The sequence below is a fragment of the Heptranchias perlo genome, chromosome 7, assembly GCF_035084215.1.
Source record: "Heptranchias perlo isolate sHepPer1 chromosome 7, sHepPer1.hap1, whole genome shotgun sequence".
In the NCBI taxonomy this organism is placed as follows: domain Eukaryota; kingdom Metazoa; phylum Chordata; class Chondrichthyes; order Hexanchiformes; family Hexanchidae; genus Heptranchias; species Heptranchias perlo.
This window is the reverse complement of record NC_090331.1, coordinates 38,821,990-38,847,317: the sequence shown is the minus strand read 5'-3', so window position 1 is coordinate 38,847,317 and position 25,328 is coordinate 38,821,990. Positions and strand designations below refer to the sequence as shown.

The 25,328-nt window shown below is 38.2% G+C and overlaps 2 protein-coding genes across 2 annotated transcripts in view; one reads left to right on the top strand and one right to left on the bottom strand.

Annotated features, from left to right (window-relative positions):
• galnt3 (UDP-N-acetyl-alpha-D-galactosamine:polypeptide N-acetylgalactosaminyltransferase 3 (GalNAc-T3)) overlaps positions 1–5,126 on the top strand; it is a 39,061-nt gene extending 33,935 nt beyond the window's left edge. Inside the window, exons 9-10 of the mRNA XM_067986779.1 lie at positions 227–376; positions 4,149–5,126. Coding sequence (XP_067842880.1) covers positions 227–376; positions 4,149–4,262 — 264 coding nt within the window. The 3' untranslated portion in view covers positions 4,263–5,126. The remainder of the gene's footprint in view (positions 1–226; positions 377–4,148) is intronic.
• A 13,028-nt stretch (positions 5,127–18,154) lies between these two features.
• The window catches only part of csrnp3 (cysteine-serine-rich nuclear protein 3), a 68,863-nt gene continuing 61,689 nt past the window's right edge, over positions 18,155–25,328 (bottom strand). The window contains exons 4-5 of the mRNA XM_067986778.1: positions 20,912–21,208; positions 18,155–19,675 (exon numbers count right to left, since the gene is read on the bottom strand). Of these exons, the coding sequence (XP_067842879.1) occupies positions 18,590–19,675; positions 20,912–21,208 (1,383 nt within the window). The 3' untranslated portion in view covers positions 18,155–18,589. The remainder of the gene's footprint in view (positions 19,676–20,911; positions 21,209–25,328) is intronic.

Genomic DNA, 25,328 nt, shown 5'->3' with positions numbered 1-25,328 from the left:
TTCCTGAGGTCGTGAAAGGTGCTATATAAATGCAAGTCTTTTATTATTTAACATGGAGTTGAGGTCTAGTTTAAGTTCAAAGTAATTCAACATATATCTCAAAACCTTATAATCTGGAGTCTGTTTTCAAGGGTTAATATATGACCGTGTGAATTTTAAGATTCTGCCTGAATTCACTAAATACATTCATAATGCCATTTATTAACATTCTTATTATTCTTTTCAGTACTTTGAGTATACCTCACTGCATGAAATTCGTCATAACATTCAGAAGGAGTTGTGTATTCATAACGTACAAGGCGTTGCTTTTCTTGAGGAATGTGCATATAAAGGTCCAAATAGCGTTGTTTCAGCAGAGCAGAAATGGGAACTTGAGGTGATTACTCCATTTCTTTGCTGAGATTGTAATTGATTCCGTTTAAATAAATGCGATACTATACTTTGAAACTAGCTTTAAAATGATCAATATGGTGATTATTGAAGTTAACTGTTGTATCAAACTTTTTTAAATGAATTATAGCTATGTTATTAAATGGTGCATGGATTTTCCTGTTTCTATCGTTCTGAATTATATGATTTAAAAAAAACAGCTTTAGGGACATTTCCCCTTGAGGGGGATGCTTCTTGCTTTTTAAAATCCTAATGTAAGAGTCCCCCTAATGGCTTAGTGCAAAAATGCAGCATCTGGAATAATACTGAATCATACAGAGCAGGAATGTCCCTGTTCAACCCCAAGTCTGTGCTGATTTAGCTAATCCCAGCCAGAGCAGCTGTTGAGGCAGAACAATTGGATCCCAAAGATGAATGACTGAAGAGTGGAAGGTAGCAAACAGGCAGGTCTAAGCACAATAACGCAGATATTCAGAAGCCAAATACGAATAACAGGTAGACACCGGGGACCAAAAAGGGAGTAGATCTACAATAGATGAACACTATAAAACTATTAAGAATAAGATGCCCCAACTTGTGACAGTTGTGGCAATAGGGAACAATTAAGTAGGAAGAGTATCAGAAATATGAATGACCGCAGAAGGTCAATAGAACATACAGGATTATAGAATGTTCAGGAAAGATAGTGTAGAGAAGAATAGAGGTGGGGTCACCCTATATATCAAGGACACCTGAGAGATTAATTTTTTTTTTACTATTGGTGGTGGAAAGCTACTCAGCAATCTACTTTGGGCATCTTTAATGTGAAAGCTGTACAATTAACACTAAGGTTATACTTAAAAAAAAAAACACAAGGTCAGAATGAGGAGGATGACAGTTTGCCCTATGAATAGATAAGAGGGTGTATGAAAACAACAAGGTTATTTTAATGGGGGACCTTCTTCAAACAGATATAAATTATGAATAACCAATTGGTTGAATTCAAGTTGATAAACAATGTATCTTGCTTTGTGACCCAGTGCATTCGAAGTATTGAACATTTTGACTTGGTAAGTGAACAAGATATCATGTAGAAAATGGAATTCTTGACACCCATGGGGAATAGTAAGCACAAAATGACTAAGTTGAACAATGATTTGAAGATTCAGAACTACTGAGGTCTCTGGTGTATAATTTTAGAAAAAGATAGCTTCAAGCAAATGAGGAAACTGATTAACAAAATTGGTAGTGGTGTGTTGAAGAGGAGGTTTGTTCAACAGTACTTCTGCATAATGCCTTTTAAAGGTATCCTCTACTGAACATGCAGGATAAATACATGCTTAGGATTACCAAGCATAGAATGAACAAGCATGACCACAGTTGGATTAACAAATGAATCAGAAGCAAAATCAGGAAGGAAAACAGCTTCTATGGATCATGCAGTGAAAAAGTTTAAAGGGTTCACTGTGAGGACTGTAGGAACTTGCAGAAATGTTAAGAGCAAAGAAGAAACTAAAGTGTATAACTGCAAATGCAAAACAAATCTTTCAGTACTGTAGCAATTAGAAGGCAATCAGTGAAGATTTGAGAACCGTAAACACAAATGGAGGATGACTATAAGATATTTAAAAGGCTAAATTGTTTGCGCAAAGTATTCATTATTGAAGAGAAGAGCTCTTTCTAAAAAGTGATAATCCAAGTAGAATTAACAACTTTCCCTTAAATGAAATGTAAGTTCCAGATGAGTTAAAGGATTCAAAAATAAATTGCCATTATGGATGGTATTTATCCCCAAGTATGAGAGATAAGGGATGACATTTCTGAAGGACTAATGGTAATTATGATGGAATTGATAAATGTACGGGAGGTCTTTGCAGATGATAAACTGATTCAAAAGGAGTGACGAAACAGATTCAGCGAACTACCAACCCATTAGTCTTGTATCAATAACAGATAGAAAAATGGACCGAATTTTCAGGAACCTGAGAACTCTAGAGCTTAGTGTTGGGACCCCTACTGTTTCTAATTTACACTAACAACTTGGACTCAGAAGCTCATTGCAAACTGGTCATAATCAAAACAATACAAAAATAGAAGGGGCAGTTAAATCTCAGAAGGCAGCTCAGGAAATATAAAATGTGTAATACAACATATGTAAATTAGTAGAACAATAACAGATGAAATGTAATGCAAAAAATGTAAAGTGCTGCATATTGGAATAAAAGTTGGGCCATATTACTACTCCATGAATGTTCTAGAAATGGCTAAGGATGAAGTTAACAGATTTAGGTTTAGTAAACTTGGCACACTATAAATGCAATCACTGCAAAGGAAAAATCCTCAAAGCCAATAGAATGCTGAACTATATAACTAAATCAAGGATGTAGAAGTCAGAGGAAGTTATACTCAAATAATTAGTGTTCTGGCCAGGATACAACTTGAGTAGTGTGTCCAGTTCTGTCCACTGTGACACATGGGAGAACATCAAGCCCTGGCGGTGGTGCAGACAAGAGGTGTGAGACTGTTCCCTGGTCTCATAGGACTGAGTTATGAGGAAAGACTGGAGAAACTTTAAAACTAAGTGGCTGAGAGGTGATCTTGGCAGCATGTATGGTGATAAGTAATATTGATGATTTAAATCTGAAATATTACTTCAACAACAATAATGTGCATTTATAGAGCACCTTTAATGTATTAAAACATCCCAAGATGCTTCACAGGAGTGATTATCAAACAAAATTTGACAACAAGCCACACAAGGAGATATTAGAAAAGGTGGCCAAAAGCTTGGTCAAAGAGATAGTTTTTAAGGAGTGTCTTAAAGGAGGAGAGAGGGGTTCAGGGAGGGAATTCCAGAGCGTAAGGCCTAGGCAGCTGAAGGCATGGCCGCCAATGGTGGAGTGATTTAAAATTGGAAATGCGCAAGAGACCAGAATTGGAGGAGCGCAGAGATGGCGGTGAGTTGTACGGCTGGAGGAGGTTACAGAGATAGGGAGGGGCGAGGCATGGAGGGATTTGAAAACCAGGATGAGCATTTTATAATCGTGCAATACCAGACCAGGAGCCAATGTAGGTCACAAACATGGGTGATGGGTGAATGGGACTTGGTGCGAGTTAGGATGCAAGCACCTGAGTTTTGGATGATCCAAACTGCACCTTGACAGAACAAGGTGATACAAATTCAAACTGGTAAATGGGAAATTTAGGACTGTCAAGGACTTTGCACAGGCTATTCAACACATGGGATGGACTCCTGCAAAGAGATTTGGAGACAAAAACAATGGAATCATTTCAGAATTATTGCTTGTGGGGGTGGGGTGGAGAAACTGGATGATTTTTCTAGATGGATGAGCTAAGATGTGCTGAATGGCCCTCCTTATCTGTAATATTTTGTGAATTGGCCTAATTACTCATGGGCTAGGGAGGGGAAATACTTCATGGGTTGCCGCTGCTGATTGCAATACAATGATTAATTATGCAAAGTGATAGTGTTGCAAAGTGCACTTGTGTGGACATTGTTTGCAGACATGTCCAGTTTCTGCAATGGAGGAGGACATAATCAGTCTCCACAATCGAGTGCTCGGCTTATTCATGACAGTCACTTGAGCCAGCTGCAGCACAACTGCTAGTGTCTGTGATTCTATACCCTAGCAAATGTTAATGCCTTCAGGAGAGATGGTAAAATGGGGAGATGGGAACATTAATGTAATTTTTTTTTAAGACATTCAGGAAAAGATGATGCAGATGTACCTTTTTGTAAATTATGTTTTGTCTTACAGGATATGCATCTGGTAAATCATGTTTCAAATAAGTGCTTAACTGCAAGAGGGGGAAAACCCAACTTGATCCCATGCAATCCTTCTGATCAATACCAAAAGTGGATTTTCAGCTAACATACAATATTGTTACTAAACAAAATGAAGAACAAGTGCATATTTTATATCAGAAATCAGGAAATATTTGCACGGGTTGTAAGACACGGGAACAGCAGAAGAATTCTAGTTGTTGTAATTTAAACTTATTTTCAAGACATTCTTACGGTTTGTAATGAAGCAAATTGCACTTGAATGTGTTAGATGGTGCTAGGGTTATCTTCCTGTTTTTCTCTTCTGGCGATGGACATTTTTTAATCGTTTTACAAATTTTTTTTATTTCAGTGCGTAAAAATGAATGCAGCGAATGTATGAGATTTTGATTACTGAGATGATGATTACATATGCTAGTAACATTTTTAATGTGTGTATAAGTTACAGAATAAATTACAATTTACTTCTGAAAAACAAATATTTACTAGAAATTTTTACTGTTGTATATATTTTGGGGATTTAGATAGGTATTTACTGGGAATGATCCTTTCCCTTCCCGTGATACTAAAATGTGTTCAGGAGTGTTTTTACCAGATGAACTGAGAGGAACTCTATATATTTTTAAAAAAACAAATACAGAAGTTTTTTTTTTGCGATCCCTCATTTATTTTCTCAGACCACTTGCATGATTTCATCTTTTCTGGTTTGAAGAAATTTATAAATTTAACAATGCTGAAAGCAGATGCTTTCAGCAATCTTTATCACAATTATTTCCTTTAGTATTTAAACTGAGAGCTTTTCAAGTTTTATTGAGATAACTAGAAATTGGGTTAAAATGGTCATTTTTTAAAACTGAAATGCAACTATTGTTGCAGGAGTCTTTTGTACAGAGATGTTCAAATTTCAGTAAATAATACTGTTAAATCAGTCTTTCCAGAAACTGTGTATATATTTTACAAGCACTATTTTCAATAAAATGTCTTGACTTTTACTGTCTTTGTCCAAGATTTATTTCCTAATGATGCTTGAGTCAAACATTAGCAAAAGGAGAACAATCCGGACCTGTGGAACTGTACCCTAGCAAGGAGTTGATGCCTTGAGGTGAAAAATTGCAGGAATAAGAGAAGAAAACACAGTTTTTGGAATATAGGGAGAGTAGTTTATAGCAGTGAGTTTTTATTGTGTCTTATTTCCCCTCTGCCCCCCCCATATTGCCAAAATTTTGGCTCCAGTTTGGCTTTTAACACCTTGACATCTCTCCTAAAACAGAATGATGACAGGGGGGTGGGGGTGAGAGGTTGGTACGTAAGGCCTCAAAGCAAATTTAGTCTCAAGTAGCTGGGGATTATGGATATTCTATTCCCTATTAAGGTGACACACATTGGGCATAAATTCTTTCTTTTATTACCCCTTCTCCTTTCTTCTGAAACCGACTGGCTCGTTAAAAGCCTGTACACTTATGTTTACCCATCAGAATAGATGGCCCAGAGACTGCTTATAAGCTGGGTGAAGGGAACAATATAGAAGCCTTAGGCATTTAGGTGCAAAACCTTTTGGGTCGATTTCCAACAGGAGATGAGCAATTTTGTGGATAAGTTGAATTTTTTTTTTGTGAATTACTTCAGTTTTCATGTGTTTCTTACAAATTATATACTTTTTTAACCTACATATAGTCAGCTGACTGAGGAAACAATGTGGCACCCAAAAGAGCTGTGAGGGTGAAGGGAACCAATGAATTAACTGCACTGTTTTTGGTCCAAATCAAGCCTAGAAATGGAATTAAAGTTCTTTTTACAGGCTTTAAAAGCCCTGTATGGAAATGACCAAGAAACCATAACTTGTATGAATAGTTTACAGCAAATTGCTAAAGTTTAAATCTTATGTATTTAATTCCTTCAGCTAAAATTAAAATTCATGGCTTATTATTTTCCAGTGTTAAGACGCACTGCTCAGAAGCTTTCAAACTTGACTGGGTCACTGGCATTCTTAATAAATTATATAAGAAGGTTCTATTCTTGCCTGGCAGGAAATAACACTTGTTTAGTGCTTTCAGTCATGCTGCAGGATCTAAGTTGATGTTTCTAGTGGAAATGGACAGATGCCTAATGGAAATCTCTTGTTTCGCAGTCCAGGTGAAATTCTGGGTCAAGTGTTGAGTTTTTTCCTGAAATATGAAGAGAAAAATGGGGGTGGGGGGGGTGGGGAGATGAATCTCTACACCAGTTGTTATGTTTAGCCATTTAAAATGATTCAGCTGCAAATTCACAAATATTGAAAATTTAAATTTTCAGCTCAAGTATAAATGGAGCTTTATACTACATGACTTATGAAGGCTGGGAACTGCAACTCTCCAGTTCTGACATTGTCCAAATAGGGTTGGCAATGCAATAGAAGAATTAAGTAAGAAAGGGTAGACAACAAATGAGAAATGAAAACCAGATTGCTGAATAAATCTATACCTTCAGGGCTGGATAAATGGATTTAAATTGTTTGAAAAACAGAATGTCATACTTCTAAATATATTATCCTGCTACTTGGTGTAACTGTCTGGAGGACAAAGGATCAAGGCTAAGGTAGAGGCATAAGTTTATGGAATATGCAAGACCAGGAAATCTGTAGTTTACTGACAGCATTTTAATATTGTCTTGGTACTTAATTCAAAATGCAAATGAAATAATATCCAGAGGGCAGCATTCAAGCAGAACAACCACGGCTAGCAGTATGACCAAGTTTAGCAGTGTAGACTGAGGCATATGCTTTGTGTGGTATTTTATGCTTTTAAATATGCAGTGTTTTTTTGCAAAGCACTTTGCAAACAAATAACTTTGTTATGCATATTATAATTTGCATACTACAACACTGAAATCGAGCAATGTTTGTTTGCCTCGGGTATCACACTGGTATTCATAATGTTGCAATTCAGTGGACTGGATCTAATTTATCAATTGCCAATGCTGGAATGAATTACTTTATACTCATTAGTGTGTGATTGTAAGGGTGTTCATTTATCTATCTGGATGTGGGAGTGGTTAGTGTGTGTTTATGATAAGTGTGTGTAAATGTGTTTGAATGTATGTGTATGTTTATGTCTGGTCAACTGTTGGTAAATGTGTGAGAAACTGTATATGTGAGTGTGAGATTGTGCTTGTCAGTGTATGCCCTTGCTTTGCTCTACTCTTACTTATTCAATCACAGGAGTATCTCTAGCATTGTCTTTTCTTCTGCTCCTGTACCATCATCTCTGGAATCTCAAGGATCTGCCTCCTCTTCCTTGTCTACATCCTGCCCCTTATCAACATCATCTGCAAACACAGAGGCAGTTTCAACATGTACACTAACATTCAGCTGTGTATCTGCACCACCAATCTCAACCCCTCCACTGCCTCTGCTGTCAGACTGCTTGTCTGACATACTCAATGTTTAGCTGGAGAGACCCAACCTAAAGAAGACCAAAGCATTTGTCTTTGACTGTCTCAGGCTGAACTAGACTGTTTGCAACTTTGGCATCCTGTTCTGAACTGATTTTCCAGTCACACATCCTCTCCATCACAAAGACCACCTACTTCCATCTCCGTAATGTAGCCCGCTTCTGACCCTACATCAGCCCATCTGTTACTGAAATCAGAATGCATATCTTTGTCCCTCCAGACTCGACGCGCTCCACGTCCGCTTCCCATCATCCAGTCCTTATAAATCCTTGTCCAAAACTCAGCTGCTCGTATCCTATCCTGCACCAAGTCTCACTCACCCATAACTTCCATTCTCATTGACTTACATTGACTCCCAATCTCCCAAAACCTCATTTAAAATTCTTGTCCTTGCCTTTAAATTCCTCCATGGCGTTATCCTTTGCTATCGCTATGACCTCTTCCAGCTCTACAGCCCTTCCCCTCCCAACTCTCCGTTCCTTGAGTCTGGCTTCTTGTGCACCTCCCTCCCTTTACCCCACCATTAGTAGCAGTGCCTACAGCTGCCCATGTCTCATGCACTGTAATTCCCCCCTTAATCCCCTCTACCTCCCTCTTTTTCTTTAAGATCCTCTTTAAAACCCACCTCTTTGATAAAGCTTGTAGTCACACATTCTACATCTCTTGTTCTTTGGCTCTGTATTTCGTTCACACAACTCTAAAGCATCCATGGACTTATTTCTGTTAAAGTCACTGTATAAATGCAAGTTGTAATTTTGGGGCTTTGCTCCATGTTATTTTTAATAACTTCTAATGGATTTAATATCCTTACTAATTTATTAAAAATATTTGAAAGGATTTAATTAAACTTCAACATAGCAAATTGTCTTTACAGCATTTTTATTCTGTTACTTTTGCCAAAGCATGCATCTAAGCCTAGAAATTACTGTGGCTCCCTATGACTGTCCTTTTCTGCTGTTTTAGTGGTAATGCTTGCTCTTTTAAAATAAATAGACTTATGACTGCATTAGTATTGTGGACAAGGGAATGTATTAGAAACACCTTAAGCGTATCAGAGGAGTCTTGCCTTTGCTGCTTCCATTTCACAAAACAGGATGCTACAGCGTTATGCCATCTGCTGCCCAATGATCTATACACAACATCCTGATCTGGCTTCCTGTAGATGTGAAGGTTAGCATAGCTTAAAACTTCATGCCACTGCATCCTTCCAAGCCACCCTAGGAGACATCTGCCACATTGCAGTCTGCAATGCACACATATATCGGTAAGTGACAACTGAGTGCTGGGTCCACATTTGTTCTTGATACCTATAGATGATTTGGACGTGGGCATCAGGACCACAATATTGAAATTTGCTGATGATGCTAAGGAGCTTGGCAAATGACCAGAAAGATTGTAAAAGACTTAAGGATGACGTAGACAGGTTAGCGAAACGAGCAGACAGGTGGCAGAGACACTTTAATGTGGAAAAGTGCCATAATTCATTTTGAGAGGAGAAACAATGGATGCTGAACAATATGAATGAACAGAGAAATCTGGAAGTTAAAATATATAATTATTTGAAAATGTGACTGCAAGTGAATAAAGCCCAAGAAAAGGCCAATTTTGGGTTTATAGAATACAAGAGCAAGGAAGTAATAGATTTGCAAGAAGCAATGATTAGGCCATAGTTTGAGAACCATATGCAATTTTAGGTACACCAGCTCCATCAGAGAGAGGACATTAAAGCCATAGTGAGCATACAGTATAGGTTCATAAAGGTAATACCAGGGATGAGCAACTATTGTTATGGAGAGACTTGAGATACTGGCACTATTTCCACTAGCGCAGAAAAGACTAAGGAGATTTTACCTTGAAAAATACACAAAGAACAATGGCCTTTTTCTTTCAAGAATTTTTGCAATAGAAGAATTCATCTCATTCCGAACAGCAAAGTTAAATCTAAAAAGCAGGGAAGCACTATTAGCTAATTAGCCTGAGAGAGTGTTTGAAGAGGGAGCTGGACTGAATGACCAAGGGGGTGGAGTTTGTGGGACTTGAAGATGAAGATTTCAGTTTTCCTGTTTGAATCTGGGATGTTCTTAGTGTGCATAGATCAGCTAGTAGTTATAACTCACTAGGGATAATGTTCTGATTTTTGCATTGTAGATGGGGAAACCTCACCTGCTGGAAGCTCGTATCTAACTTGAGGCAAAATTCTGAGATTTTCCTGGCCATTTAAACGGTCGCAAAATTGGGTGCATGCACACCTGGATTTCTAATTTCTGCTTCTGGCAGTTGAAGCTCCCCACTGGTTATAAAGTTGGAAAATTATCTGTAATGAGTCATCAGGAGAACTTTGGGGTAGAAATTGGTTATGGCTTTGTTTCAGGTCCATAACCAGCTGGGACCCTATAGCAGCATCCCAACAGAGAGGCCCAAGGCTGGCCTTAATTTAGCCCTTGAGCCTCATTATTGTGATTTGGGCAAGTCTGTCACGTGTCCACATATAGCTTGCTCCTTTTCTAAAGATGAATGTTGGGTCGCAGCCCAAAGGTTAGTCTTGGTGGGGGGGGGGGGGGGGAGTGGTAACGGGGCCGGAGAGATACTCTTGCTCCTGATTTGACAGCAGCGATTTCTGAATTTTAAAAAAAATGTACCTTTTCATTGACTGAAGAATCCTGAGCTGAGCAGTTCTGTCGTCCTGCATCGCTCATTGCCAACCAATTTCAAGAAGGGGACCTAAAACAGGTGCTGGGCCTCTCATTCACCTATGTAAGGGGCCTACCACGTATTTTAGGTGGCCACCACGGACGTGTGAAAAATAGGCCTGACGAATTTACCAGTGGCCCTAACGAATGCGCAGATTGGCCGGGGGCAGAGTGGTAAATTTATCATCTGTTAGGTCCATTTCACACCTGAGAAATGGGTGTAATGTTGTGGAATTTAGACCCCCTTGATTGTTTCCCTTAACTAACCATAGATTTTTGAATTATTTTGAGATTTTTCTTCACATTTTTATTTCTGGAGCTGACTCTCTGGTTTTCCTTAATTCACATACCTTCACAGATTTAACTTTGACACAATTAAATCCAGTTGAAATATATGTGTACATCACGACATATATACACACAGCAACGCCCAGGAGCTTGAAAGTTTCAGATTTTTTAGAAAAAAAATGTTTGTATTTGGTATTTCATATTCGCATTTCCTTTCTTAATTTATTGGCTATATTATGCTTTACCTTCAAAGGAAGTTTTCTATTTGATTTTAACAAACTATTGTATTAAATAGTATGATTTCAATGTAGTCCTTTTACTTCAGTGTCTAAATATTCTAAATATTTGTGGGATTAATTCAGTTGTATTTTTGTTTGATTTTTGCAGCATTTTGTAATTTCCATGAACTTTCACTTTCCTTTATCTGCTTCATGAAAGTACGTTTTATTGAAAAAAAAAGTTTGATTTTCTAGGAAAGCCTAGTTAGAAAGTGTATGAGGTTGGTATGTTCTTGAACAATAACGATCCAGAAAAATCAGTTTGATCCCTGGGCATGCTTAATTAGTTTGTTTCTGTCAGGGAGATGATGTAAATATTCAGCCTGTGAAAGTGAAGTTTGGTTCAAATATTTTCTTGGACGTTTAATTTTTCCAATTTTCCGGGGGCTCCTTGAATTTCAGAGAGGCTTTTAGTTATTTTGTGGATTTTCATAGTTTAATTTCTCATGCATTTTGTGATTTCACTTCTCAGAATTTTGGTTCCCTTGATAGTTTTTCCGCTTCAAGTTAATGCAATTGAAATGGATTACCTCAGTTTTCCTGGTTAAGTGTGTGAGTTGATGTGCTTTTTATCCTTTTGGCCTCAATAACCCAAGAAGGTCCTGCAGGATTCTTTCCCCAGAATGACCAAAATGATTTTTTTTAGAGAAGGGAGTAAAATTCTCTGGTTTACTGAGTCGCTCTGATTTTTCATTTTATTTTCCATAAGTGTTCTTGCCCAAGCATGTTTTTAAATTACTATTAGTAATGGTTCCCTTATTGCCCAGAAGTTTTTAATTGAGATTCTTGGATTTTAAAAAAAAATTTCCTCTTTTTTCAGTTTTTTGAATTTCTCAAATGTATTTTTGAGGCAGACTCTGAACTTTCCTAATTCCTACATATTTTGAGCATGATTTTGACACATTAAATCTAGGTAAATTTCCCAGATATCAACACGTTTGTGTAGAATTTTGTGAAATTCTCTTTTGTCTGACTGTATTTTAATCAAAACTGAAAGTTTACAGGAAAATTCTGACTATCGTGTGTGTGTGTATGAAACAATTATTTCCTCTATATATACATTTGTATTCTGCTTGATTCACTTACATAACTGCAGGCATCAGACCTTTTCCAATCTAATTAAGCAGGTGCAGAAGAAGGATGGTAATGTGATTTATTTTAGCCCACTTGCATCTCTTGTCTGACGCCACTGTACACAGAATCTAGGCTTCCTCTGCTGTCAGAACATGCAATTCTTTACAAAAAAACAGTATGAATATGGCATGAAACCTATAGCTAGAGTGGTGGCTTTTCATAGGGGTAAGGGATTGTACTGCAAAGTGGTGTCCATTCTGGAGTGACTGGAACTGAACATGACATTAGAAAATGGGATTTAGTATCCTTTTAAAAAGAGACGGTTGCACATTTTAAGGCAGTGTGATCTTAATACTGGTAAATGATGCATTGAATCTTCATTATTTCATAATGAATTTCTGAATGAAGGTGAATGCTTATTCATCCACTCAGCCTATTGATACTGATTTCATTACCAAACTGTTAGATGCACAGTTCAAGTACATACAGTATGCAATATTGTATGTACTTTACATATTAGAACATATATATGGCCCACAACTGGTTTAGCCATTCATCGCCAGATCTGGTTAGGCCACATCAAGTACTATCAGGGCCTGCTCACCACTACCAAAACAGCCCAGAATAATCCTGGAATGCAAAGATGACTTCTTCACCAACAATCAGCTCCTTAAACTCCTCTCCCCTGCCCCCTCCACCCTCACCTCCAACAAATGTGAGGAGCTCATGGACTTCTTTGTCACTAAGACTGAGACCATCCATTCAGTTGCCTCTACCACATCCCTCCCTTCTCCTTGCCCAAAACTCTAATCTTTCTCTAGTTTCTCTCCTGTTTCCTCATATGCTATCTCTGAGCTCATCTTATCCATGAGACCCATTTCCTGCTATTGCGACCCTATTCCCACTAAACTGCTGACTACCCAACTTCCCTTCCTGGCCCCCATGCGAGCTAATATTTTAAATGGTTCCCTCTCCTCTGGTACTGTCCACATCCCTTTCAAATCTACCTTCATCACCCCTCATCAAAAAACCCACCTTTTGACCCCTCTGTCCTTGCAATTTATGACCCCATCTCCAACCTCCCTTTTCTCTCAAGTCCTTAAACATCTTGTTGCCTCCTAAATCCATGCCCATCTTTTCCGCAACTCCGTTTGAACCTCTCAGCTTTCCGCCCCTGCCAAGCACTGAAATGGCCCTAATCCAAGTCAGAAATGACATGTCAATGCTTCTCCATTGTACAGCTGAGTGGGGTTGCCCTCTCCTCGTTCCACTTTTACCTATCCAGTCATAGCCTGAGAATGTCCTGCAGTGGCTTCTCTTCCCACCCCTGCATCGTTATCTCTGTTGTCCCCTAAGGATCGATCTTTGGCCCCCTTCTGTTTCTCATCTGCATCCTGCCCTTTGGCAAAATCATCCAAAGATATGACGTCAGGTTCCACATGAACTTGACGATACCCAGCTCTACCTCATCACCATCTCTCTTGACCCCTCCACTACCTCTGTTGTCAGACTGCTTGTCCAACATCAAGTCCTGGATGAACTGCAATTTTTTCCAATTAAACATTGGGAGGACTGAAGCCATCACCTTTGGCTTCCGCCACAAACTCTGTTCCCTCACCACCGATTCCCTCCCCCTCCCTTGGTACTCTCTCAGGCTAAACCGGACTGTTTGCAACCTCGGTGTCCTACTTGAGCTGAGCTACCAACCCCATATTCTCTCCACCACAAAGACTGCCTAATTCCACCTACGTAACATCACCTGTCTCCGCTCCTGCCTCAGCTTATCTGCTGCGAAAACCCTCATCCTTGCTTTTGTTACCACCAGAATCAACTATTCCAACGCTCTCCAACCGGCCTCCAATCTTACATCCTCCGTAAACTTGAGCTCGTCCAAAATTCTGCTGCCCATATCCTAATTGCACTAAGTCCCGTTGACTTATGTTGGCTCCCAGTCCACCAACGCCTCAGTGTTAAATTGCTCATCCTTGTGTTCAAATAATTCCATAGCCTCGCCTCCTCCCTATATCTGTAAACTTTTTCAGGACTGCAACTCTCTAAATTCTGCGTTCCTCCAACTCTGGCCTCTTGTGCATCCCCCACTCCCTTTATCCCACCACTGATGGCTATGCCTTCAGCCATCTAGGCCCTAAGCTCTGGAATTCCGTCACTAAACCCCTCTGCCTCTCCACCTCTATCTCCTCCTTTAAGACGCTCCTTAAAACCTGCCTCTTTTGACCAAGCTTTCATTCACTTCTAATATCTCATTCTTTGGCTGATTATGCTCCCGTGAAATGCCTAGAGACCTTTTACTACGTTAAAGGTGCTATATAAATGCAAGTTGCTGCTGTTATGTAGCACATCTTAACATTTATGTATTGGTATTGCCATTGTTTAAAATCAAGAACAACTAGAATGTAATTTTTGTCTCCAAATGATTGTTGCTGAAAATACAAAAAAGACAAAAGCACCAGTTGGCAATGATAAATTCATTCAGTACTGTATTTTGGCCTCATTTTCTACAGCGATGTGGAATAATTAAAACATAGAAATTTCACATTCTGACCATCTATAAGCAACAACTGTGTGTGCAAAGAAGGCAAAGAACTTCTGAAACAATATATTGTCCAGTTTTACAGGCCCCAAAAATGCAAGTTAATTGGACAAATGTTAAACCTGCACCTCTCAATAGCTGGAATACAAACAAGTAGGCATCAGAAAACTGGAGCTCATATAATACAGTACAGCCGTAACAATTAGCACTAATATACTAGCAACAAAAAAGATATTACAATAAAATTTGAGAAAAAAGTGTTTGCACTATACTGTTGCAACAAACCACAATAAATACATCGAGTGTTTGTATCATCATTCATAATAAATACTGCACAGATAAATACTACCAAGGATACAGCTACTGTGAAAAACTTTATTACAATATATAAGACCCAGGTTGAATTCAGTTGTTGGGATTGTGTGGCTTTGTAGCCTACCTTCCTCTTCTGTTTTGGCACAACTAGGGTCACAGGTAGACTGTATAAATTCTTGCATTATCCACAGTTATCTAAAATAGCAATGCAAAATATTGCTTGTACAGTAGGATCCTGGACGAGACAATGAAACTGCCTGTCAAATGTGAGTTGAGAAACTGCGAATGTGCATTTTAATTCCACTTTCAATAATGGAAAATATTATTTAATGTAATTTCCAAAAATTAAAGCTGAAATAGCAACCTGCCTGGAAAGTACTTGCCCATGTAAACTTACACTGTCTATTTGAGCCAAAAGCCTCCCATTTCTGTTAACTGTATTCATAACGCAAGCTGTTTTTCTCAATTTTTTTCCTGGATGAATTACCATTCAACTAATTTTGATCATCAGAAGTAATGGACTGAAGAGCTTTTGCGATTACACAACTCTATATTACTTGTGTCACCACCAACAACTTGAATAACATGTTTTTTGTACATCTTGTCCTTTCCCTGATGGTATTTTCTCAAAATACAAACAGCCTCAATATACTATGCCAGTTTAAGCCCTAGTGCTTTAAGTGTTTTCATGATTGCTGATAATTCAATAAGGTTAATTTTAAAAATTACTTAATGACATCAGTCCTATTTAGGGGACACCACCAATGTCACCCAGAGCTATTGACTAACCTGAATTAGTCACAAATTTATCTTGTTTATATGCTGTGTTACGACAATGCCTGACTGCTGCAAACTTAAAGCATATTCTCACCTTTATTACTGTATGGCAACTAAATCTGATTCTGATGACTGACTTTTCAGGGGCAATTAGGTGTTTTCAATTAAGTACAGCCATTTAGGCTACTCATAAGACCTCAGTAGATGTCCACATATTTGAAAATTTAATTTTTCTGTTTTTAAGTGTTAATTTCAAGGATGATTTTTAGAGATTTGCAAATGCTGCAACACAAGATGCACGAAGAACAGCAAGTATGTTTAAAAAGTGCTATGGCCTTGGTGGTGTCCAAGGAAGTACATGAAGAAATCTGCTGGAAAAAATGAACCTAAAACTACAAACCCTTTGAGAAATCAACAGACATTAATATGTAAACTCAGCTGATGTCTTTATTATCAGTGTATATATCTAAGCATTAGCTGTGTATATTGGATGTCAAAGTATTAATTAATTATCCATTGCTTGCCTACAAATAGAAAAACACTCCAGTTTCTTCAACAGGCTTTAAGAAGATATGAATCTGTAATTAAACCATCTCAATAGCCTGAATGATCACTGTTCCATTTGCTGTTAATATTTGCATGTTTAAGTAAATTGGTAATGCACAATTATATTTAAAAAGTTAGACTCCAACTTGATCATGTTTTTGTAATGTACAATTCCAAGACTGTACTAGTATTAACCATAACGTACTTTACTTTTGTCCCTGTGGCCACATGCTGAAGAAAGCTCAGAATGAAAGAAAAAAAGTTTCATATTTTGTCTTATCAAAGCTGTATTTTGGACATGGACTGTTTAAATAGTTATAGTAATTTTGGCAGCTCTTTTTAACTAATCATAAGCCTATAGTAAACATATCCAGCACCAAGTTGTGCCTTTAACAACCTGTGCACCCAACTCTAAGTAAGTGTAGGTCTTGAATATTGGAGACCTGCTGAATGCAGTTGTGAATCTTTATTTTGGGCAGTATGGAGGTAGTGAGGAGGTGTGTAGTTGGAGGCTGGTTATCAAAGCCTTTCCTTTGTTGTTACACAAACATATTGCATGCTACAAGTAAATTTTATCCAAATGGATAATTGTGATTTATATTCTATTTACACAACACAATTTAAAATAAAGTTCAAGTAGATCGGTATAAATCCGAACAAAATGAAACCACTGGGTTTTCAATTCGACAGTGATCTGGATATTATGTTATAATTATCAAATGATCGATCCATGCATTAGCAGAGTATGTTGGGTCTCCTGTTAGAATTTACAAAATAAGACATTTTGAATGATTTTTAAATAAAATCACACGTGGACTTTCTGAACCTTTCAATTTTATATTTGTTAAATTCTAAACCTGAAATCCAAGCATTTATTCACGAATGTAACTGCTGATTAGGAGCAGAGTTTAAAGTAAGATGCATTGTGTGAAATGATCATTCCACCAGGGAACCATCCTCCTCTCTTCAGGTATAACTTATTCCCTCTGAGTGCAGTCAGAAGATATCAGGAACTATTTAATGGAATGTTAAAATGAGGTTCTGATAATTAATGACCTTTTGACCTGAGCATTTTCTTCCCAAATATATATCCTAGCACACCCACCTGGGAATGTATGAAGTGAAGTAAAGTAAAGAGTGTTTTCCTGGAATGCCTTTTGAAAAGCTACCACTAGATTTCTATGTTACTGCAATTGAATCGCTGCACAATTTCATTTTGTAGGCCACTTTGTCTAGTGTTAGAAGATATTGGCAAGTGAGAGCAAATACATATATAAATAAATTATAAATCATAAGAAGCTTAAAATAGCAAAATAAGTTCAGGTCCTCAAACATGTAGCCTGACAAAACATCAAGATTTTTTTAAAAAAAGAATTGAATTTTAACTGGAAAATAGAACAGTAGTTAGAAAAATGTTGCGAGCTCTTTGTGAAAGGTCTCACTTTAGTCTGCCTGCTAGAAGGAATGTGCACCTCTTTTAGCTATTAATGGCAACAGGGTGGATTGTCTCTTCAGCTCCTCCACTTTGTGTTGATAGTATGACTTTTTTTTTGCTACAATAGATGGTAATTTCTATATGTCCAATGTAGTCAGTAGAGGAGTGGTAATGCAGGATTTCTCATTCAGTGCAGTGGACCTAGCTCAATTGCACAGGATATAGGCTGAAAACACACCAACCTGTTTTAGGATAATTCCTACAGCTGCAAGATACATTCATACAGAGCTTTACTTTTATGTTAGCTGTTCTGGCTCCACAACTCTATAGAGTACTGAATTAAAAACACAGAAAAGAATGAACTACCCACTTATCAAGCTCAAAATATCACCTTAATTGAAAATGAAATCTACATAATTTCAAACAAAATCTTTTGTTGCTAGCCATGGATTGGATCATCAGCTCCCAGCTGTCATAATCAAACAGGAATATTTAACATATACTTCACATAATTGCACACTAACTGGTATAAATAAATTCACAGATGAAACAAAATTATTTTCACATATACAGTACGTAAAAAGTTCCATCCACATGTTTTGTTGAAAACTGGGACCTTATTTAAATTTTTGAGATTATGTGATGCAGACTAAAAGCCAAGAGTAAAGTTTGTGATATAAATTTCAATCTGGCTGGTTTGGTATCCTTCACCAGTAATGCTTGTTTAACAGTTAAAATACTTATGCAAGTCATATAAATTATTAGTGACTAGGTTGGCTTATACCCCAAATCACGCAATGTCTAATGCAGCATTTCATAGCTGTGGATAAAGAATTTGTATAAAGTCTGCTTCTGATCACACCTTGCAGTCTTTAAAGCATTGAAAGCTAGTGGCATCGACCACCATTTCTGACCAGTCGTCTTAAAGACGGTGACTGTTAAAAACAGATAAACCATTTAAGTTATACTCCTTCCCATTCTGAATAACTGGTAAACTGTAGTAAAGGACTAAAAATGGAGTGACTGAACACACTAAACAAACACAGTTTCCACTACTGATGTTTTGATAGTCTCTTCTAACAGTGCATTGCCCTCTGGGAGGATGATAGTATTTTCTAGTGCCCGCTCAGGTGCATAAACATCCCCATTTGAAGCAGCAACATAGTCGTCTTGAACATGGTTAGTTAAATAGCTTTGAAGCTCTGCTTGAGAGTGGCTAGGTTGTTGCTCAGCATATAAACTGTTGCACTGAGCATTGTTTTCATGTGCTGAAGGACAACAAACTATCACAGAGGGTGTTGTCACAGGATAGTGAGCACTGGTAAAGCTTCCCTCTGGCTGCTGTGCATATTCAATATATTGCTCTGCAGCTGAGCCATAAGGCACCAAGGAAAGTGCTCCATTCTCCTGACTCCTCTCTGTATAGTTTGAAGTTAAAGTGGCTTCTACACAGAAAGGCTCATTGCCACAATCTGTAGTAGCAGTTGTAGTGCTGGTAGTTGTGGTAGTAGCAGCAGCGTTACCCTTTATCTGATAATATAGTGTTGAAGAGTTAGTATAATAAGAGGCATCTTCTGGTGGCGTGCTATCATGCACAGAAGTGCCATCAGCATAACATAACACAGAAGAAAGGGGAATAGCTTCAGTTTGTGTCACAACAGGGGCAGCCAATACTTCGCTAAAGCTTTCAGCTTTGCTGTCTGCCTCTTCGTCCGACTCGCTGGCTGCCAAGCTCTGAATGCTGGAGTCCGTTATGCCACTGCACAAACTACTCCCATCATCATCCTCCTCCTCTTCCTCGTCTTCTGCTTGCCAGTCCAGCTCCTCTGCTGATTGAAGGTGCATCACCGCAGTTTCAGGTTCATTTTCAATGTCAAAACTGTCCCCAACAGAATATTCGTGGGGCTGCTGGCTTTGTACCAAATGGCTAGCATGAGCATTCATGTCTCCTGAGAAACCGTTCTCCATCCCAACCTGCTGCTGATTTTTCTCCAACTCCAGCTTCATTATTGTGTGCAAAAAGTGTGTCCGTACTCTGATAGGGTTGAACTCAATCCTGCCTGCAGTATTGCTGCAGCCTTCTTTTGTGCATCCACATGGGAAAGACATGCGGTCCACCTAGGGAAAAATTGCACAGACCAATTATTACACAAGCAAATGCATATGTTGTATCCCAGGTTACAGGTACCAAGTAATGTGTTGGTGTCTGATATATTGTACTACGTAGTGACTAAAGCTCACTGTTGTCCTGATTTTATTTATTGGCACAAAATGCATCACCAGCAAAATAATCAAAGGTCCTTTTTCATCCATTTCTAATGTCACACAAGACTTCCAAATCAGCATCGGGGAGGAAACAACCTCATGTGGTGCAGGACAAATGCAAAAACTATTTACTCCTCAGGATGAAAAGATAAAGGCAGCAGGTCAGAACATTGAATATAGGAGTTGGGATGTCTTGTTGAAGTTGTACAAGACATTAGTAAGGCCACACTTGGAATACTGTGTACAGTTCTGGTCACCCTATTATAGAAAGGATATTATTAAACTAGAAAGAGTGCAGAAAAGATTTACTAGGATGCTACCGAGACTTGATGGTTTGACTTATAGGGAGAGGTTGGATAGACTGAGACTTTTTTCCCTGGAGAGTAGGAGGTTAAGGGGTGATCATATAGAAGTCTATAAAATAATGAGGGGCATGGATAAGGTAGATAGTCAAAATCTTTTCCCAAAGGTAGGGGAGTCTATAACGAGGGGGCATAGATTTAAGGTGAGAGGGGAGAGATACAAAAGGGTCCAGAGGGGCAATTTTTTCACTCAAAGGGTGGTGAGTGTCTGGAACGAGCTGCCAGAGGCAGTAGTAGAGGCGGGTACAATTTTGTCTTTTAAAAAGCATTTGGACAGTTACATGGGTAAGATGGGTATAGAGGGATATGGGCCAAGTGCAGGCAACTGGGACTAGCTTAGTGGTATAAACTGGGCGACATGGACATGTTGGGCCGAAGGGCCTGTTTCCATGTTGTAAACTTCTATGATTCTAGTGCCCATTTGTTCTAAATACTTTTACTTAAAGAAAAAAACTTCTGACAGTAATTCCACTCCTCTGTACAGCACACCTTAAAGCCAAATACTGTTGTTAGCACAGGCACCACATTAACATTCTCCCTTCTCCCTGCAGCAAATCACAAAGGAAATATGCTGTAGCAGAGAGGGAGGGGGAAGGGACAACAGCTCATTAGATTTGCATCATGACAAAATGTGTTTGTGTCAAGAATTGGGGCAGCACTTGGTAAAAATTCACTTGCAACTAAATAAAATCCAATGTTCATATAAATGACACAGTTATCCCCATACCTGGCATTTAATCCCTGCTTGACTACAAGCACAAAGCTCAGGATCACAGTATATTCGACAATCACAGCCACAATCTTCCCTGGATACACGAATTGCACGGAGCTCATGTTTCTCCTCTCCATCGATCTTTTTAACCCCAGAAGCGCGTAATAGTGCCCGTCGCTTTTTGGTTGGCAATGGTTGTAAAAAGAAGTAGTCATCAACCTCCATGTTATCTAGGTCAATGTCGTCATCAGAAATATCATCTAATGTGAGTGTATTGGCTTCTTCAGACTCTACTGTACCATTTTTTGTTAGCTGCAAATGCAAAACATGACTTACATTAATAATATCTGATCAATACCTATCTACAACAGTATTCCAAATGCAGTTTTAACATTTACTGAATAAATGAAACACTGTAACTAACATCAAAAGACCAAAGGTTACATTTATTATAACTATTTTTACTCAAAACTTTGATTATTTCAGAAACAGATCATACAAATTTCAATGCAAGAAATTCTGGAGAAACATGTTTTAAAGGGTCACAGTCTTCAGGATGGAAAGAATATTTGTTTATATAGAAAAACCACACTATTTGTTTATATAGAAAAATGTCACAAGCAAGGAAGGATATTGATGCTTTAGAGAGGGTACAACGCTGATTCACTAGGATGCTGCCTGGTATGAGGAAATATAAATACAAAGCAAGACTTGAAAAGTTGTGTCTTTTTTGGTTAGAACAATGCAGATTATAGAGCACTATAATAAAAGTTTTTTAAATTATGAAAGGTTGGGATAGGGTAGATAGAAGCAAACTGCTTCCAGTACTTCAGGGTCAAGAACAAGGGGGCCATAGATACAAAATTATATGCAACAGAATTAGATCAAAGAGCAGGAGAAACCTCTTCACACAGAGAGTTGTGAAGCTGTGAAATTCACTTCCAGAATCAGTGGTTGAGACAGAAACTATGTCAACATTTGAGATCAGATTGGATAGGTGGATGAAGAAAAGGGGGCTGAAGGGATATGGGAACAGGGTGGGTAAATATGATTAGAACTATTTGCTCGGGTGAAGAGTAAACATCAACATGGACTGGTTGGGCCGAATTACTTGTTTACGTGTTGCAACTTCTAAGTGTTTCTATGCTGTGATAATGTGTTTAGACACAATTAATATTATTGCAATATGTCTTTGCAAACAAATGAAAAATGTTACTTTTTCATGAAGACAGTGTACCTCTAAATACAAGGCACTTCTGTGAGCAGATATTAAATGTACCATCAACATAAACAACATAGACACATCATCAGTAAAATCACTGTAGATTTCAAGAGTTCTGTATCCTGTAAGTTCTGGGAACAAAATTCATGAGCAGAAAATACTGGCACTGATCTATCAATTGGAATGATTCATGCCTTTTTACAGAAGCAAAGATTTGCTTTGAATACTCCACAAAAGAGACATGAACAATGCTTTTGATAGCCGTACAAGATTATGTTTAAATTTACCCACATTTCATATTTTCCTTTTTGTTCTATCGACGGCTGTCCCATGTATCAGGATGGCTATGGCCACATGCACTCACCCTGTGCTCAATTCTGTAATGCTGCAGCACCCTTAAATGATGTGGCAGAGCAGTATGCTGGAGGATGAATGGAGAACATTCCTAACTTCAGTGCTGAGCTGAAGCTAACTGAAAATAAATCTTTTTCATATTCACAACTGCTTGCCCAGCGTTTCATTAATCTTATGAAAAGTGAAAAAGTACTGCCTGCTGGGAGAAGTGTGTATCAATATAATATTTTACTTTGATTCAGTGTCAAAGTCAGGACATAGTGGATTTAGTGTTGTCTGTACTCCTGCATCATTTTAGAGTACCACAGTGTCAGGACAGGGATGAGGATAAATATAATTGTAAACAATTTTACAACACCAAGTTATAGTCCAGCAATTTTATTTTAAATTCACAAGCTTTCGGAGGCTACCTCCTTCCTCAGGTGAACGATGTTCACATCGTTCACCTGAGGAAGGAGGTAGCCTCCGAAAGCTTGTGAATTTAAAATAAAATTGCTGGACTATAACTTGGTGTTGTAAAATTGTTTACAATTGTCAACCCCAGTCCATCACCGGCATCTCCACATGATAAATATAATGGCTTCAATCATATTAATATGTTGGGCAGCCATTAGTGGAATAAAAAGTCAAATATGAAACACTGGTAAGTTTGAATGTAATTTCTCACAGAATCAAGTCTGAGATATTGGAGCAAGACTCACAAAAACATTTTTGGAATCTTCACTGGAGTATTAATTTAATATCTCCAATACCAAATACATGATATCTCAAAACATATCCCATACAAATTAAAAATATATATTTCTCAAATTATCAACATAACAAGCGGTCATTTTCATTGCAACTCCAAAGCTTTCAAGCTCTGGCTACCGCTTTGAATCAGAAAAGCTACTGGTGGGATGAAAAGATCATTGTTGTAGAAAGCAAAATCTGGGCTGCAGAAAGTAGAATGTTCATGGCTTCAAAGCCTCAAGCCTTTGGGATTTCACTACACCCTAAGTTTTAATTATTATATTTATAATCCACCGACTTAGCTTCTGCAATCAGTCTACTTTTTCCATTATTTCCTCCTAGGCAGGCTTGTGCTATCTAATTTCTAGAACTAGAACAAATGTCTTATGACACATGTTATTTTAGTTTGAAGACCGGGTAGAGAAGTTTGCTTCACAAATTGGTACAAAACCCACTCAAGTGCATGATCTCTGTGATCTCTTTCCTTTAGAACTAATATATATGGAATTTGACAGTGTGAAAACCTTAAAATTGCATTATATCATTGCTAAATTGGAGCAGATTTGAGAAGTGATACTGATATGAAGTTGCAGTCAGATCAATGCAAATCATTTTATTTTCACTAGTACAGTATTACCTGTGATTACTCAATGGTTTGTGGCAAAGGTTGGTACTGACTGTGAACAGTTAGGACCCAGCTGTGAGCAGAATCTGATGTTTTCAATGCAATGAATTGCTGTAGCAGTTATTGTATACAAAATGGACCAAATTAGTTGTTTGCTGAACTAATTCCAATGTTTAGCATTAACAGTCAACCACATAGTGTAGGACTGAAGGACATTAGTCGCCAAGTTGGGTTTTTATGACAATCCAGCAGCTTTCATAGCCATTTTTTTCTGGTGCTAGCGCACAAATTTACAAGATTTATCATATTCAGTTTCACAACCATGGTGGGAGATCAATTCATGCATTCTGGGTTGCTAGCCCAGTACCATAACACTAGACAACCACGCTCATTTGATGCCTTTTCTTTGTCTTTAACTACTGATAGTTATTTTGATTATAATTCTGTTTGGTACTAAAGCAGGAACCCATTGTATCTTGCCCTCACCTTCAGCTTACTAATTTCAGAGAAATAATACATTTTATAATTCTGTTTGGTACTAAAGCAGGAACCCATTGTATCTTGCCCTCACCTTCAGCTTACTAATTTCAGAGAAATAATACATTCTATATAGATCGAGCAAGCACACTCTGGGGGTAATTTTGACTTTGGAAGATAATGTAAAACGGGCGATATCGGATCAGCTGGCAGTTATACATCTCTTCATAAAAAAGTATTTGGTAAAGCTGCTTTTCATTGTTTCTGAGTATACAATCACATGAATCATATCAAAACTCATCATCACATCACTTGAATGTGGCATCACTATGATGAAAAGGATGCCTGACTCCTCTGGCTTTTCTCCTCCCAAAATACTGTTCATAAAGACTGAACTTTAAGAGGTTCTAGCACATCTAACTATTCAAATTGCCATTTAAAAATTTATAAAATTATCGGTTGGTGTTTTTTTGGCTAATGAAGGTTTGCCTAACTTTTAATAGAATCGAATTTGATCACATTCCTATTGGGTTCATTGTTGTGGGTGCCATATATATATGGGTTTGATTTGCCAAAACCTAAACAAATAGCCTTTAAAGACCATAGCATGGAAATTCCTGGGTCCCCGATAACACGATGTAACTGCGGCATATATAGCTGCCAAACTCCAAGGAGGCTGACCCAGTCAGAAATCCAGGAGGCAGCTAATTTCAATAATGCTTGTGGAACAAGAGCAAGAGTCCCGCTAGCAAGAGGCCACATACAAGGGCTTATTTAAAGGACTGCAAGCAGTTAAAGGGCTGCGCAAGCTTTTGGAAGATTGACTGAAATGGCTGCTGCAACCGAAGGAAAAAGACGAGCATGTAACGTTTCAGAGGTTGATGTGGAATTGTTGCTATCTTACATTAGAGAACAGGGGGATGCCATTGTTGGAGTACCAGGGAAGAAGCCATCACATGCAGCAGCACGGCCATGTGGAAGGAAGTGGCTGTGAGTGGGACCTCCATAAGCCCAAGGACCCC